This window comes from Sander vitreus, chromosome 12 (assembly GCF_031162955.1).
Source record: "Sander vitreus isolate 19-12246 chromosome 12, sanVit1, whole genome shotgun sequence".
NCBI lineage: Eukaryota > Metazoa > Chordata > Actinopteri > Perciformes > Percidae > Sander > Sander vitreus.
In genome coordinates this window covers 5204291-5220491 of record NC_135866.1, presented here as the reverse complement: position 1 = coordinate 5220491, position 16201 = coordinate 5204291, and the positions used below count along the sequence as shown (strand labels likewise).

Here is a 16201-nt window from a genome sequence, read left to right as displayed (position 1 = left end):
CCACCTGCAGGCCATTAATACCGGAGCCCCTCAGGGGTGTGTTTTGTCCCCTCTACGCTACACACTTTATACTAATGAGTGCCGAGCAAGTACATCCACACATACTTTTTTCAAATATGCGGATGATACTGCCATTGTGGGGTATTTGAAACCTGATACCTGACCTAACCAGCTTTGAGGAAGAGGTGAGTAACTTCACCAAATGGTGTAAAGATAACTTCCTGGCTGTTAATGGAAATAAAACAAAAGAAATGGTCATTGATTTTAGATGTCATAAAAGTGAGATCCCTAACAGCATTGTTAATGACACACCAATTGGGAGGGTTAGTAGCTACAAATACCTAGGCATTGAAATTGATGCCCAACTCATTTGATATATGTACTACGTCTAAGGTAAATAAAAAAATTACAACAGCGGATGTTCTTTTTATGTAAGCTTAACTACTTTCAAGTGGACTGTATTATTTTAGAATTGTTTTATAAAACAGTCCTTCAGAGCATATTGTCCTTTGGCTTAGTCTGTGTATTTGGGAACATGCGCAAACAAGACCAAGATAAATTGCAGCGTTTGGTAAAGACAGCGAGCAAAATTATTGGATGTAGTCAGACGTCAGTCACTCAGCTATGGTCAGATCTTATTGTTAGTGAGGCTGAGCAGATTCTTAAGGATCCTACCCACCCCTTATATGGGCGGTTCCAACTCAGCAATCGTAGGCTGCTACAAGGGTCAATTAGAACCAAAAGGTTTAGCGTGTCATTTGTCCCCTCTGCTATTAGACTTTTTAATGAAAGACTCAAGACAAGACTCAAGAGTGTATTGTCCACTCTGGTAACACTGTGTTTCTCATTTATTGTTTTTTTACTTCTTTTTTTTAACTAATTTGGAATGTTGCCTTCAAGTCTGCTACTGATGGATTGATTGATTGAAGTGTAAGTGGGGGAAGGCTGTGAGTTGTGTCCATACTTAACTATGTATTCCTAAATGTTATTTTGTGTGTGTGTAAGTGTGCAGGTGGGGGGTACCTACTTATATACATATATCTTAAATGTGCTGCACTTTGACCAAACAAATTTCCCAATTCTGGGATAATAAAGTATACTTTGACTTGACTTGAAGAGGCTCCAACAGCTTCGGTGTCACACGGATCACTATAGGAAATCATTCCTACCACAGGCAGTAAAACGTAAAGAGTGTTAGATAAGATTCATATATATCACAATACTGCACCATAGTGCAACTTGCACAAGCATTGGTTTTACTTACATCTTTATAAATACTTTTTATGTAGGTTGTACATTTTTATTCACCACTTTGAACTTTGAATAGTTGCATTCTACCCTATTTATTATTTCTTGTATATTCTGTATGTGTGCTTTGTCTGATATTTTGCTGCTGTAGCACAGAAATTTCCCAATTTGGGATCATTAAAGTCAATCTAATCTAATCTGATAAAAAAGCCTGTGAAATTATCAGATTTTGATCTCAATTTCAGCTCCAAATGATCACAAAAACAATGTAATCGATAAGGATTATTTTGCACATAACAATGCAAGTAAACTCTTATTTTGTGTTGATCATTTAATACTATTGAAACATTTGAATACATCTTCTGTATTATTTATTTTAAGGGAGTTCAACGGGAAAAGTATGAAGGGAACTTTCACAGTTCAAGGTATTTTCAGTGTTGATTTGTTCAACTGTTTCCTTTCCGAAAGTTAATGAGTTATCTTGTTAAATAATCGTGATTTCAATATTGAGTTCTACTCAGTAAACGTAATTTAAAAAAAAAGATTCTGCCGCATGGCATCGTTTTGTCATTGATTACATGCCACTTTGCAACACAGTTATACAACAGAGACCTTATTTATTGATATTGATTGATTTCAATATCGATCGATCCAACACCAAAGATTCTTTTGTACCTTAAAATAATGTTTTCAAAATCGTTTCAGTCGTTCATCAACTCGTAACAGGGTTGAATGCACTTCGCATTCGCTTTGCGGCCCTCTATGGACTATAACCGCACTCTGCAAGTTTGCCAGTTCGGGTAGCGGATCTGTAGTTCGAATGAGACATAAGAATAATGGTAACGGTAATGGACAATTCCGCTTCCAACCTGTAGGGGGACTGAAGAGGAAAAGTGCTTTGGTGTTGCTTTAAGTACTTAAGCCTACTATAAAAGTAGCTAATGCTAGGTCTATAACGTTAGCTAATTCTTAAAGGGTAACATAAGATCACGACATCGTTCAACACGCTCAGTTATTTTTAGTATGATTGTTTTGACCACGGTTAACAACTCTGGGATAAGCCACAAATTCATCAGAAACGTTAACTGTATAGACGATTAAATCTAATGGTAATTTAGCCAGCTAGCACACCCCTGTCTGTCTGCCTCACTCTCCCGGCGCTGCAAGGCTTCAGTCGGGATGAGAGCTGACAACAGGGGACACATCCACAGTCAGCCCCGAGCCAGCTAGCAGCCAGCCGCTATCATTACACAGCAATCCAAACCCGGTCAGCACTTAACTCCGGTGCTAAGGACGCTAACGGCAGTTTACTGAACCGTCAGGAAACAGACCCAGGCACCCGAGTCAGAACAGCGGCCATTCGTAACGTTACACCTCCGTTACCGGTGTTCCCCCCCTCCCCCCGTTTGGCTGTCTTTACAGTTAGCTAAATTTACCCAAAAAAAATAAGGCACCAAAACGACTAATACTAATAGTAATTTAAAGATGTGGTAGCATTGGATCTGGACAGGAAGGATAACTCTGGGAGTTGGAAGGGGTGTGTCACGATTCTGCCTTCTCACACCGCGACACAGGTTCGTGGATCTGAGTGTTGAGATTTCGGTTTCATATCGCTATTGTTACAGCCCTAATATGAACTCCCTTTTTATTGTATCTGCTCTTAAAAAGCCCCTTCCTGGATGTAGTGGAGTCTGAACACTACAGACAAAAGGTAAAAACAAAAAAAAACAGCGAGTGGAAAATCAACAAGTAACATCAGTAGGCAATAATCGGTTATGGTCTGGTGTATGTGAAATATTAACTTTAGTCACATAACCTTAGCAGTACTTTGTATAATTTTGCTAGCCTTAGATTGGTTTCTTTTGAGCACAAGATTTTCTGCGTGCGCAACAAAGTTTCTCATGTGACCAGAAAGTCATGTCCCCTTAGGGGCTACGTATAAACCAAAGTATTGGAGTGAAATGGTGACCTGATGATGGTGCTAGAAGAAAAAAAGGATCAGAACAACGGATTACAATTCAGCCTAATAAAGGACATGAATGTGTGCTCCAAATTTCAAAGCAATCAATCAAATAGTTGTTGAGAGACTTCACTCAAAACCATAAATGTTAACTTCATGGTGGCGCTAAGAAAATCTTCATCCACTGGAGACTATGAATGTCTGTAAACAATTAAGTAGATGTTCAGATATTCCAGCCTAAACCAAAATGATGTGTTTAGGATTGTGGTTGACTTTGAAAGACTTTGTTTTGTTTTTTGGCGTTTTTGCATATTTTGTGTTTGTATGTACTGTATGTGTGGTTGTACTGCTGCCTGTCTTGGCCAGGACACTCTTGAAAAAGAGATTTTTAATCTCAATAAGTCTCTTCCTGGTTAAATAAAAGGTCAAATAAAAAAAATAAAAATAAATTAAAAAATGGTGAATGACTGACTGATAAAACCATCCCTACAGCAGATACTAAGCTGCTCAAAGATATAGGATCGGTTTGTTAGCAGTGATATGAGCAGTTGGCAGTCCAATACTTCCTTGTATTTTTAATGCAGTTCGGTTGTTCTGTTTCAATAAGCAAAGCAAAATTCTCAAGCAGTCCACACTTTTTTTTGTTAAGATTATTTTTGGGGCATTTTAGGCCTTTATTTGTATAGGACAGCTGAAGACATGAAGGGGGGAATGACATGCAGCAAAGGGCCGCAGGGCAGAGTCGAACCCCGGGCCACTGCGGCGAGGAGCAAACCCCTAAACATGGGCACCTGCTCTACCAGGTGAGCTACCCAGGCGCCCTGTGTCCTATTTTCAACAAAATATTTTCTGCACTTTCCTTGGCATTAAATGCAATACATTGCTTACGGCTCACACAGACAAAAACACAACGCAAACATTAAGTGGTTTAGCCTCCTTTTCTATTGTATTTCTGTATTTATCGTTTATTTCTTATGAATGTTAAGTTTGTTTGTGTATGTACGCACCATTCACCAATGCAAATTCCACACAGGTGTAACTTACTGTGGCAATAAACCCTTTTCTGGTTCCGATTTCAGTCACAAGCACCCTCATGGCCTCTCACATAGCATAACGATGCCAAAACTTTTACAATCCTCTCTGCTTCTCCCTGTGATAACCCCCCCAAATACACAAACCCATCAGTCTCTGATTGATTCAGGCTGGACAGTTAGTAGATTTCCATCATCTAATGCAAGCTGGGAGTGCCTTTTGTCCTGCTGTTTGATCAACTGTCAGCTGCCGGCTCTTTTTCTACTTCTAACGTTTCAGGCAGCCGGTTCTTTTATTACCACGCATGCTGAATGCACTTTGCTGCCACTTTTTCAGTGCTCCAGCAGAAATCAGGCCAGCTCAAAGTATTGGTATGCCCCCCAACACATTTCATGTTGTACTTGGCAGTTTTTGCACAGTGAATTGTTGATAGGGATCTATTACCAGCAGGTATGCTCTAACTGCTGAATCGATTTGGGCTTGTTGGAATTTATGTGCATGGTATGCAAACGAGATGTTTTACGCAATTTTTTGGCATCTGAAATGGAGCTGCTTCGATAAATCAATAACACAAATGACATGATGCTTAAAACTGGCAAAACGCCTTTATTTTCATTTGACATTAGATAAAGCAAAGAAGCTATTTACAATTATTTTTGAATTTGCCATTATTTATTAGTCTCTGCTGATGACTACAATTGATCAGTAGTAGTCCTCTGGGTCAGCTTTCTCACCCTGGTTCTGAATCTGCTGCTGCTTCTTGTACAAATCAGCAATCTGCAAAGAGATGGACAGAGATTGAAAGAGACGGAGAGAAGGAAAGGAGTTGGCATGAGAAAGCATGCATGAAAAAGAAACGGCAGGAGGGAGGGAGGGGGGGGTAAGATCATGAAGTCAGGTCAGTAACATGAAGAGGAAAAAGCTAAAAATAACAGTTTGATTATTCATATCACGGTGCTTTGAAGTCAGTGACTTCCAGCTGCCAACTGGGAGACGGAGGTAGTGTTCACTTGAGCTCTTCGGGGTTTGGGAGTGCGCGGGGGATGAGTAATGTGTGAACAGCAGGGCCCACCCAGAATCAGCAGCAGTGCAGCACGGTGGCACAGTCAGGAGGAAAACTAGGAGACGGGACCAAGGTAAAGCTTTTATTCTCAGTCTGAAACTGACTGGCATGTTTCCTTAAAGCCTCTGAACTCCCACACACAGGTGATTTCAGTTGTTGTGGCTGATTAGACCTCTGCTCAGGTTGAAGGTGAGCTGGAGCTTAGATGGGAATTTATTAGGTCACAAATCATTGCTATCAATAAGAATGATAAAGGTGTCTTTGTCTTGCCCTAACAGGTGCAACAAAGCTAACAGGAGACTCCGGAAGATGTCAGTCAGTCAGTCTATATACACACCCACACAGTCCTGGGACAAGGGCTAATCAGCCAGATTCACTGGAAACACCTATGTGGGTGTTCAGGGACTTAACGCGTTCTGGGGCTGCACGACATGAGGAAAATATGCGATAACGTTGAATAATGCGAAAACGATATTACTTGCGATAAATATACAGATATTAAGGTGTACTCAGTTCTGCTGCTTTCAGTATTCTGCTAAAATACAACAAATTGCTTGTTGAATTTAAAACAAATGAAAAGGACATCATTTCCAACTTTCATTTATTGAACAAAACATAAAAGGCAGCACTAAAAAAGAATGAGACAAAACAGTGTCACATTTTAAAGTGCAGTTTTCTACTTGTATTTTCTTTCAATTAACACAAAAAAATCTTAATGTTATTAGCGATATGTCGCAGCCTTTCGCGATGTGTTTATTGCGGCAGTTGATATCGCGATAGTCAGCTAACTAGACTATCTGTCCAATCTGAGTTTTCTGTTGCACGACTAAAACAACTTTTGAACGTATACATGTTCCAACAAAACAATTTCTATCCCGAGGCTTTTTTTGCAGAGGCACCATCATTGTGCCAAGGGCTTAGCACCGCCCATGACGATTGTGATTGGTTTAAAGAAATGCCAATAAACCAGAGCATGTTTTACTCCCATCCCAGAATGCTGTGTGGACTAGCCGGACCTTCCGCCGCAGCGCTTTGGTCTGGCAATGGGAGACTAATATCGCGCTGACGATAAAAAAAAACAAAAAAAAAACACTTTGTGCAGCCCTGACTCCTTTGGACTTGAATGAGGTCAAGCTTCTTTTAAATTGTCTGCTAAATCACACAAAGTGAAACTAGGAGTGTGTGTTCATCCTCCCAGATAACCGATGGAAGATTCATTTAGATGCAGCCGATGTTCCAACCTGACTTCTAACAGTAATGAGCACAAACCTGACTCCACAGTTAACAGATGGCTGTTAATTCCAGTTAGTAAAAGTTGACATTATAATATGATTCAGACCTTATGAAAGTTACACACCTGTTTAGGCTCAGGTAAAAAAAGAAAATAAAAAACAGAATCCAACTGGCATGTTTCGGGCCAAAACTCGAAATCTTTGTGAGAATGTCAGTGTGCTGTTACACAACACTGTGCAATGCTTGTGTGATAGCTGGGTTGGCTTTAAGAGGAAGCTGCTGGCTGTCCGTCAGAGTTTGGACAACCAGGGCAACGCTTGATGCTGGCGAGCGTGTCTTAAAACTTTTAGTAGAGTCTTAACTGGTGGACAAAGTGGTAGACAGACACGTCTACCACTGAGGAATTGACTGACTGATTTTGTTTTATTCTGGATCGCAGACGGACATAAAAGCATTCTCAGATATCTAGTCAGTCCAGATGTTAGCACAGGATAGCATGATTCAGAACGGATTGCTAATAAAGACTTTGGACACTGGCATCATTTATGGTACATACAGCAATTACTGTGTACCAACAGTAATCAGTGGTGGAATGTAAGTACATTTACTCAAGTACTGTACTTAAGTACAAATGTTGAGGTACTTGTACTTTACTTGAGTCTTTTCTTTTCATGCCACTTTCTACTTCTACTCCGCTACATCTCAGAACATTTCAGAGAGAAATATTGTACTTTTTACTCCACTACATTCGTCTGACAGCTTTAGTTACTTTACAAATCTAAAGATTTTTACACACAAAACGCATGTAGTTTATAAAATACGTTTATTACACAAACGTGCCAACAAAAAGTGCTGAAAAAGGTGACATCTCGATTTTTCCTGTATTGAGTACCTTTACTTTTATTATTAAAAGTACATTTTCCGGATGGTACTTACATACCTATACCTAAGTAACATCATCAATGCAGGACACTACTTGTACAGTGTGGTATTAGTTTAGTAATTAAAGGATCTGAATACTTCACCACTGACAGTAATTACAGTCAACAGTCAAATGCCTATCACAACTTTACAGAATCCAAGGTGATCTGCTTTTATGAAATGGCAATTTTTTTACTTAATCAATTAGTCAATGAGTTGATAAGTCTATCAATAAAACGGTCATCAGCAACTGTTATTATAAACTTTGAATACCAGTACTTCTTTAAGCAAAAAGGCCAAAGATTTGCTAGTTTCAATAATGACAGTGTTTGTTGTAGACCCATTCTTTTGGTTGTCGTTTCAGTATTTTTAGTTTGAGAAAACGTGAATCTCAACCGTGTCTCCAAAAAAAAACGTTAAAGAATTAGTTTGTATAAGATATTTCATCAGCGATTTGTGCATTGACTTGTAATGCAGGTCGGTTGGGTTGAATTATTCATAAATGATATGCTGGTGGGTCAGCAAGAAGGTCAGGGAATTATAAACAAAAATAAAGAAAAACATCTTAAATCATTGAAACTTGGTAAAAACGTATCGTGGCTCTACCAGGTGTGGTGTTTATTCCTTTGCTGAGCTAAAATAAGAGAAAGCCACGAAAATAAGGGCTTTACGTTTAATATAATCACAGGTTGCCGCGTTTGTTGTAGGATGCTTGAGTATGTGCGTATGCAGGTGAAGGTACCAGGTGACCTGCACATCTCTACTGTAAAATATTATTCACTCACTTTTTGCTGCCGCACAATGTATTAGCCAGACTCTAACACTGAACTCCAGAGGTGCTGCGTTACCTGGCGGTTATATACTGTAGCTTTGTTCTCCGTGCAGTGGGAGGCCACTACATGAATCAATAGGGTGAAAAAAGGCTCGTCCTTGCAGTGCTATTCACCCTTAGAGATTACTTACAGGACCGCTCTTGTAAAGGTGGACATGATGTCGATGCACCTTCTCCACATGGCACTTCAAGTTACACGGCCGGGCAAACATATGGTTGCGTTTCTACAGGTTTACAGTCATTGTATTGCACAAGGCTGACCTGTTAGGCCTTCTGGTCCTCCACACACGCTCTACAGATGGTATGTAATGCTTGAAATGTGTATCTGACATTATTCTATACTTAACTGCTGATTTCACATGCCTGTTTTTAATTTTTATTTTTTTTAAGCCTTCAACAAGTTCCATGCCAGTGCGGGTGATCTGATGTACCTGAGCTCCGGTCGTGGCGTCCTCGGGCTTCTTGTCGTCTCTGATCCGTAGGAAGCGAGGGAACCTCAGAGAAATGCCCTTTTCTGGATCCACCTGAGGGCAGGCAGGCAGGATCACAGTCAGTATACAGTACAGTAAGATGTATTTATTTGATTAGGACAATGCACATGTTAGCCAGACGGCTAATTTAAAATGAAGTCCTAGTTACTTAGGATGCATGTCTTTATGTTGGGAGGAAACCGGAGCAACCGGAGGAAATCCACACAAATACGAGGAGAACATGAAAACTCCACACAGAAAGGCCCTGCCCAGACCGGGGATCAAACTCTGCAGTGCCAACCTTGCTGTGAGGCAGAAGTGCTAACCACTGAGCCACCGTGCTGCCCACACAAGCAGTACTGGAATAAAAACAGTAACCCCTACATGTGTTGAATCACTTTTTTGACTGTCAGACTTATATAATCCCCATTAGTTAACAGTTAGGGTTAGAAAGACTTTTTCAATTGAAGGATTTTGAAACCCTTTTTCAGTTCTAGGACAAAAACTGTAGTGTAAGTAGTAAGCACCTCGCACCTTTAAACTCTGATCTTTTAATTACTAAATACGGTTGAAAATAAAAAAAAAAATGCAAAAAATATTTCTTCCTATAAATGTTTTCAGAGCTTTAAATAATGTTAATGTCATGGCAAACACTTTATGTGCACTTTGGGACTGGGAGTCCAGCGTGCAGTCAAAGTATCTGTTCCATTAAATCCAGCATCTTTTACAACGTTTTTTAATAACTCAATTACGAGGCGCTAATTGTGACTTTTTATTGTAGGCGACAGAGCATAGCAGGCAGAATGTATCAGTGGAAACACATGGGGGGAAGGGGGGGTGGGGGGGGGGTGTGTGTGTGTGTGTGTGTGTTAACAGGCTGAACTGACCATTCCCATAGCGGCCTTGTAGACGGGCGACAGCGACAGGTCGGCGCACTTCACCTCCCAAACCTGCACGGCGTCCAGCCACACATCGGGCTCTGCTGATTGGTCGATGCGGTAGTAGGCACGGGGCTTGGGCAGAATGTGCTCCTACAGAAGAGAGAATAGACAATGACCAATGTGATAGAATGCTTATATAGGGTATTTCACACTGATCCTTAAGGTCTCCGAATAGGGTATGTAACATTGGTTGGGCTGAAAATGGCCCAGGTGCTGTTCTATGCGCCCTAATGCAACCCTGTGAAATAGCCCTAGAATGATACAAGTTTTTTTTCAATTTTATGGTATGCTCATGAATATTTAGATGAGCTGCGCGCTGATTGGTTAGTTTACAACGAGCGAAGCTGGAGACATTAGGTGTTGAACCGTATATCTTTGATCTTTGAGCCTGAATCAGAGGAAGAATCTGATGTAGAGGAGCAACCAGTCGCCCGTAGATTAGAAATGACTACTTCAGAGTGGTAAGTTTTGTCATTTAGATTTACTTGCACCACGACCGGCAGCTTGTGGTGCTCTGTACTCAGCGCACATTCACCTTTTCTGGGGTAACTACACCACCAACTACCACTGACCTGACGGAGCTCCACGACTGGCAGCTCGCGGTGCTCTGTACCCAGCGCACAGTCACCTTTTCTGGGGTAACTGAACCACCAACTACCGCTTACCTGGAGCACCACGACCGGCAGCTCGCAATGAGTTGTGAAAAGTGTCAGCATTCCCCGTACAGCCTGGAACACTGCATTTACAACCGTGGTTCATTTTCAATATCCTTGAAAAACTTCCAAACTTTCTTCTTTGTAATTCCCGTGGAAGTACACAGAGCAGCCGTTTTCAGCAGCAGTTTCAAATTGTGAGATTTGCATAGGAAAGAGGTGTCAATGGGACTTTGAGGTTCTCTGTATGCCCATTTTACCCACCTAACTGTCGTTATTCAATTAAGGTAAACTCGGTTTTGCATTCTATCACCCCTTTAAGGTTTAGTGTGCCTTAAAATAGCGGCTCAAAAAAAGCCAGGCTCAGTTCCCAGAGCCTAAAGTGATGTCACAAAACTCAAGTGATGTACTATGTGTAATTGTTGTCCAGTTCTTTGTGTACTTTTCTTTTTTTGAGCAGAGCTGCTCGGGAATGCAAAATCAATTTCAGTGTTTAAAATACAATACAATATAGTATTGTATCATATCGGAAAGATATTCTATTTATGATGACATGAAATAGAAAAGCAGTTAATCCTCACATTTTGAAAAAGTAAAATAAACATAGTATATATATATATATACACACACACACACACACACACACACACACACACACACACAGTATATACAAACAGACTTTCACAATGTAGAACAAATAGGGCAATGCATTCACAGAGAAGCGGATAAAGAGACAGTGACAGAAAGGCCTTGGTTGCCCTGCTGAACCTGCCGCTGCCTCCCAACCGCTTCCCGAGAGACAGCACAGCGTCTCAACACTCGTATTCACATCATACCTGCTTGCCTCAGGGCTAACACGAGAGGCTGCTTTTCAAACCACAGTATCATACGCCTACATGAAAGATTTCATTCAGAAACCCCTTTTGCTATTCACATTTTTTGTTACCTGATATTCTAAAAATAAAAAAAATAAAATCATAAATAACCTTGCAGCTGAGCCCGGGCCACCACCCACCCCCACAACTGTTCCTGTTCTATTTGGAAAAGTGAGCAAACTTCTACAATATTTAATAGTGCCTTTTTAAAATCTGACACAAGCAATCATTCTGTCAGCGTAGGTGTCACATTTCTTCAAAATGATACCCACCATGTTTTGGCGTTAAACAACTGTTTCAGCGAATGGGACTGTGGAACAGCGCTGTGTTAACTCGACTGCTGCAGTGTCCACAAAACTGGGTCACAGTTAAGTGATGCTGGGGAAAAAGAAGGCTCAAGCAGCAGTGGGGCTGCTTTTCTCTCACACATTATTTATACTGTAGGCATTCAAGTGACTCTCTTATCCAAGTGAGCTGGTAGGCATGCAGAGTCTTATAAAACACGGCTGCTGATCGACACCAGTTAGCCAAACGCCGATATGCTTTATCTGACAGGTCAGGCATCAGCTAGACTTGATCCACATTCAATCTAGGCTCTTGTCTTTATGGTTAGAAAATTAAAACGATGCAATTTCGCAAACCTTCATTATAAAATGTGTGGAAGCCAGTTCACTTACAGTATATGCAAATATTTGTCATTTACACCTCCGAGCACTCGGCGAAGCAGCCTTCTCCAAGTAGAGAGACTTATTCAAGGAGGGCAATTATAATCAGGTACAGGTGTTGTTGCTGGGGGAAATGCACAGTTTTTACAGACTACGCAGCAATCATGGCAAGCTAAAGAAGTAAAGAAAAGCTTGACTTCTTGTTTAGTGGGAAAACAGGGTTTCTACAGGTTTCATAAACACTTTTAAGACCATTATGAATGAAATTGAAGACCTATATCACGACATCAAAAAACAGTCAGTCAGTCCGGAAACACTGTCTGAAACAATTCCCCAATTTCCTCATTGGCATTATAGGACTGGTGTCTAGATTGGCTGCAAAATAAGTTGCATGTTTTCATTTGTAGTCGTAATACAGCAAATTATATTTGGACTAGCGACAGAAAGAACTACAACACAACAGAATTATAAAAAAAAATAAAATAAAAAAAACATTCTAAAGGGCTGTGGGAACATTTCAACAAGCATTGGAGGTAGCGTTACATGGACGTAGGAAAATGAAGACTTGTTGGAAATTAGTTAAGACCTAGAACACAATACTTCAGCAAATTTAAGACTTTTAGAAGTGCCGGAATTCCATTCTGACCGCCAGATTCCAAACTCTATAATCTCTCATGATAAATACCTAATTGTGAAATTAATGCATGTATTGTTAGGATATCTTTAGAAAAACGAAATAACACTAAAATGTAAATTTTAATGAGTTTAATTATACATTTGAGTAGCAGGCCTAATAGGCTATGTGTTTCAATAATTCATATCATGGCATAGTAAACCATAATTATTTCATAGGCCACATTCATAAATGAAAAATATGGTATGGAAATTCATTCAACATAACGCATAACAGGCAAATAACATCAAAAAGTATCTTATTTTAACATGTATACCCTAACCTAACCTGACACTGCCTCCGTTTTGGTGTCTGCTGTGGTGTGCAGCGCTGTTCGGACCGTGCGCCGCTGCCTTTTTTCTCTGACAAAGACGATGATAGTTACTAAGCAACCAATATGCATCTTCAACCGTGCAAAAGTTTAAAAACAATACCACGAAGATCCGAGCGGTCAATATGACCGTGTATGGCCAAAATAGGTAAAAGTGATTGTATTTTCTTTGCCTTTTGTGTAATGTGTATAAAAATAATTATAAATTAAATATAGACTCTTTTAGGAAAAGTCAGGTACCAGCAGGATTGTACTTTTTTTATTCAGCAAAGTTATTACACATTTAAATTTCAAAACGGTCAAAATGACCGTCATGTCTGTTCTACTGTTGAGGCCTAAAATTTTGATTTAGAAATTTTAGACTTTTTAAGACCCCCACGGGAACCCTAAAAAACTAGACATTTTACAACGTCCCTCAATAGAAGGCTCTCAGTGGCCGCTTAAGTAAACAAAGCGATCACTTACAACATGGGTCATCATAACATATTCTTACATAAAAGTCTTACGCCAAAAACTCAAAGGCTATATTCCCTTTTCTGGGAGACTTTCTATGTGAAACATCTGAGCAGGAAGTGCTGGGTTTCACTGACAGTAGCTTAACAGCACTCATAAACATCATTAGTGAACTAAAACTATTTCTCTTAGGGAAGGAAAGCTGCAGCGGTGGCGAGTATGACATGCCTGTTGTACTGATGAAACTGCTGCTGTGCAATGTACATTATCATAATGTTCTACATAATCAATAGAAATGGAGGCAAAAATAACACTTCTAGTACGTTCTAATAAACTAGGAATCTGTCTTCCAGAAGTTGTAGGTGTAGTTTAGAGCTGGAACTAACAATTATTGTCATTATCAATTCATCTGCTGATTATTGTCTGGATTCATCGTTTAGTCCATAAAATGTCAGAAAATAGTGGAAAATAGTACTAGAGACCCAGACTTGAGTAAAAGTGCAAGTGCTCTATCAAAAAATCTACTTGGAGTTGAAGTGCTCTTTAAGCACCACACTTAAGTGGAAGTACTAAAGTATTCAACATTTGTTGTACCAAGTATTGCAAGTAGTTTAGTACTGAAAGTAAAAGTACAAGTATTGTGTTATGTAGTTATTAAAGAAAGCAGTCAAAAGTTTGAATATCATATTGTTTATATTATTTCAAATTTTAAGCCTAAAGTAGGCCTGCACGATATTGGAAAAAACTTTTCTGCGATATATATTGCAATATGAAAAAAGATGACTAATAAAAAATGATAAATCATTCTCAACTACTGGGGTGATTTTGTAGGGGAGTGCATCTACATAGAAAATAAAAATGAAAAAGGAACTTTTCTAATATGAACCATTCTTTGTTGAACTTTAATGCTTTACAAACACCAAAGCAAGTAAGCGCTGTGATTACTCTTCTGAAGTGATTTTGTGGAAGGAAATTAGGTAGTTAAATACACTGGTTGACTGACATGGCACCATTGTAGCCTATTCATATAATACTTTTAACCAGACTTAATATGATATTAATAATGTATGCATATTGCTTCCTCTAAATTTCAGGTTGTGGTCGACTAGTGGGGCCTGCTTTGTTTTTTTAATAAGTTGATCAACATTGACTGTGATTGGTGGTTTGCTGTGCATGCAGACCTGCAAGTCACACACTAGCAACAAACTGTGTATCCAAGAACACTTCAGTCAGTGTAAATTACGTTATATCAGACACAGACGGCTGTTGTAGATTGGAGTTACGTTTCCAGCGTCGTGGCTCCAAACCGTAACGTTAGTTGGGACTTTTTCTTTAGGCTAACTATATTAGCTTTAGCCTGGCTGGTAGCAGCTTTCTGTGGTGAAAAATGGCCGGGAGATGTCGTGATTACGTTGCATTAACCAGGTGATTTAGTTTGTCTTTGCAGCGAACATAAAACACTGACTACTGTAGCTTCAATACCCATGGAAATGTGCATCACTGTGTCAGCGGCAGCTGCCGCTTACCGTACTTTTCTACACACGGAGAGCCTCACTTCCCATAACAAACCCCGTTGGACTAACGTTACGTCACATACACACGTTGCCCACATGGCCACCTTAAAGGGGACGCTCGGCCGGTAACAATCATGTTAAAGGAGAACGGTGAACGTTTACTTTTCTATCAAGCAGCAAAAAAGTTTGCACATTGCGATCTAGATGTTGTAACAAAATATTGTGCAGCCCTAGTAACGAGTAACGATGCAGCACATTAAAACTGTATCAGAGTAAAGTATTAAACTCAGTGAAAATATGTACTGAATTAAAAGTGGAAGTAGGAGAAAAAAATAATACTCCAGTAGAGTACAGATACAGCCTTTTAGTACTTAAGTACAGTAGTGAAGTAGTTCTACTTTGTTACTATACATCTCTGACTAAAAGGATATTCAGACTTCTATCATAGGCAAACACATCCGCACCAATCTGTCCATGTTCAAATCACAAAGTCAAAACTCACCTTTTTAGAGCTGCTTTTAATGTTTGATTAATGTGTGTATTTTAGTGTGTGAATTTTCGTAGTATTTGTATTCCCTTTTTTTTTTTATTCAGTGTGTGAGAATTTTTAGGAAAAAAGGAACACTACTGGTTTAAGACTTGAGCTAGCCTAGATCAACGAGTTAAAGTATCAAAATAAGCAAAGGATGGAAAGGAAATTAAAAAAAGGATCAGTGCATTCGTGGACACAGCCCAGCGGTTGGCCACCCAGAGGAGAGTGAACAGAGCCAATCGTCTCCGTGTCTGGACTGCCATCGGCCTGCAGCTCTGCAACCAAAGCAGCACAGCCACACCGGCAACTCGCATTAATTCACCATCCATCACTTTCAGATAAAGGGCCTCATTACAAAGCACTACAGTACAGGCTGGATTGGTCTGGGGGAGGGGGAAAAAAAAGGTTACACCACCTTCTCAATCACTGTTTCACTGGGATTCTGCACTGTGCAGCAGTTTGTACCACTGAGTCTAAAGCCGTAACCTTTCAAATATTACTTTAAGGTTATTTTACTCCACGGTGTGTAGCATGTTTGTACAGTGAAGGTTATCTCACAATCAGTCGCTTTCATTTTTAAAAAGCCTCTCTGCTCTTATTTCTGTAAAAGCGGGTTCTAAATTTAGCTGATAAAGTCAATAGGAGTACTCAAACAAATTTCGACTCTCACAACATCTATCAATTTCAGAGAGCAGTTCAATATTTTCAAATGCTGCTGCTCTGGAACGAACCTCTTCAGATGTCAAATTGAAAAAGCAATTCATTACCCAACAACAGAGCACGCCTGCACAGTTACTCCAAATCC

General features: G+C 39.8%; 1 protein-coding gene across 2 annotated transcripts in view; it reads right to left on the bottom strand.

Annotated features, from left to right (window-relative positions):
- Window positions 1-4820: 4820 nt before the first annotated feature.
- The window catches only part of lig1 (ligase I, DNA, ATP-dependent), a 70842-nt gene continuing 59461 nt past the window's right edge, over window positions 4821-16201 (bottom strand). For both annotated transcript variants that reach the window (XM_078263615.1, XM_078263617.1), the window contains exons 25-27: window positions 9647-9790; window positions 8721-8813; window positions 4821-5017 (exon numbers count right to left, since the gene is read on the bottom strand). In XM_078263615.1, the coding sequence (XP_078119741.1) occupies window positions 4943-5017; window positions 8721-8813; window positions 9647-9790 (312 nt within the window). In that variant the 3' untranslated portion in view covers window positions 4821-4942. The remainder of the gene's footprint in view (window positions 5018-8720; window positions 8814-9646; window positions 9791-16201) is intronic.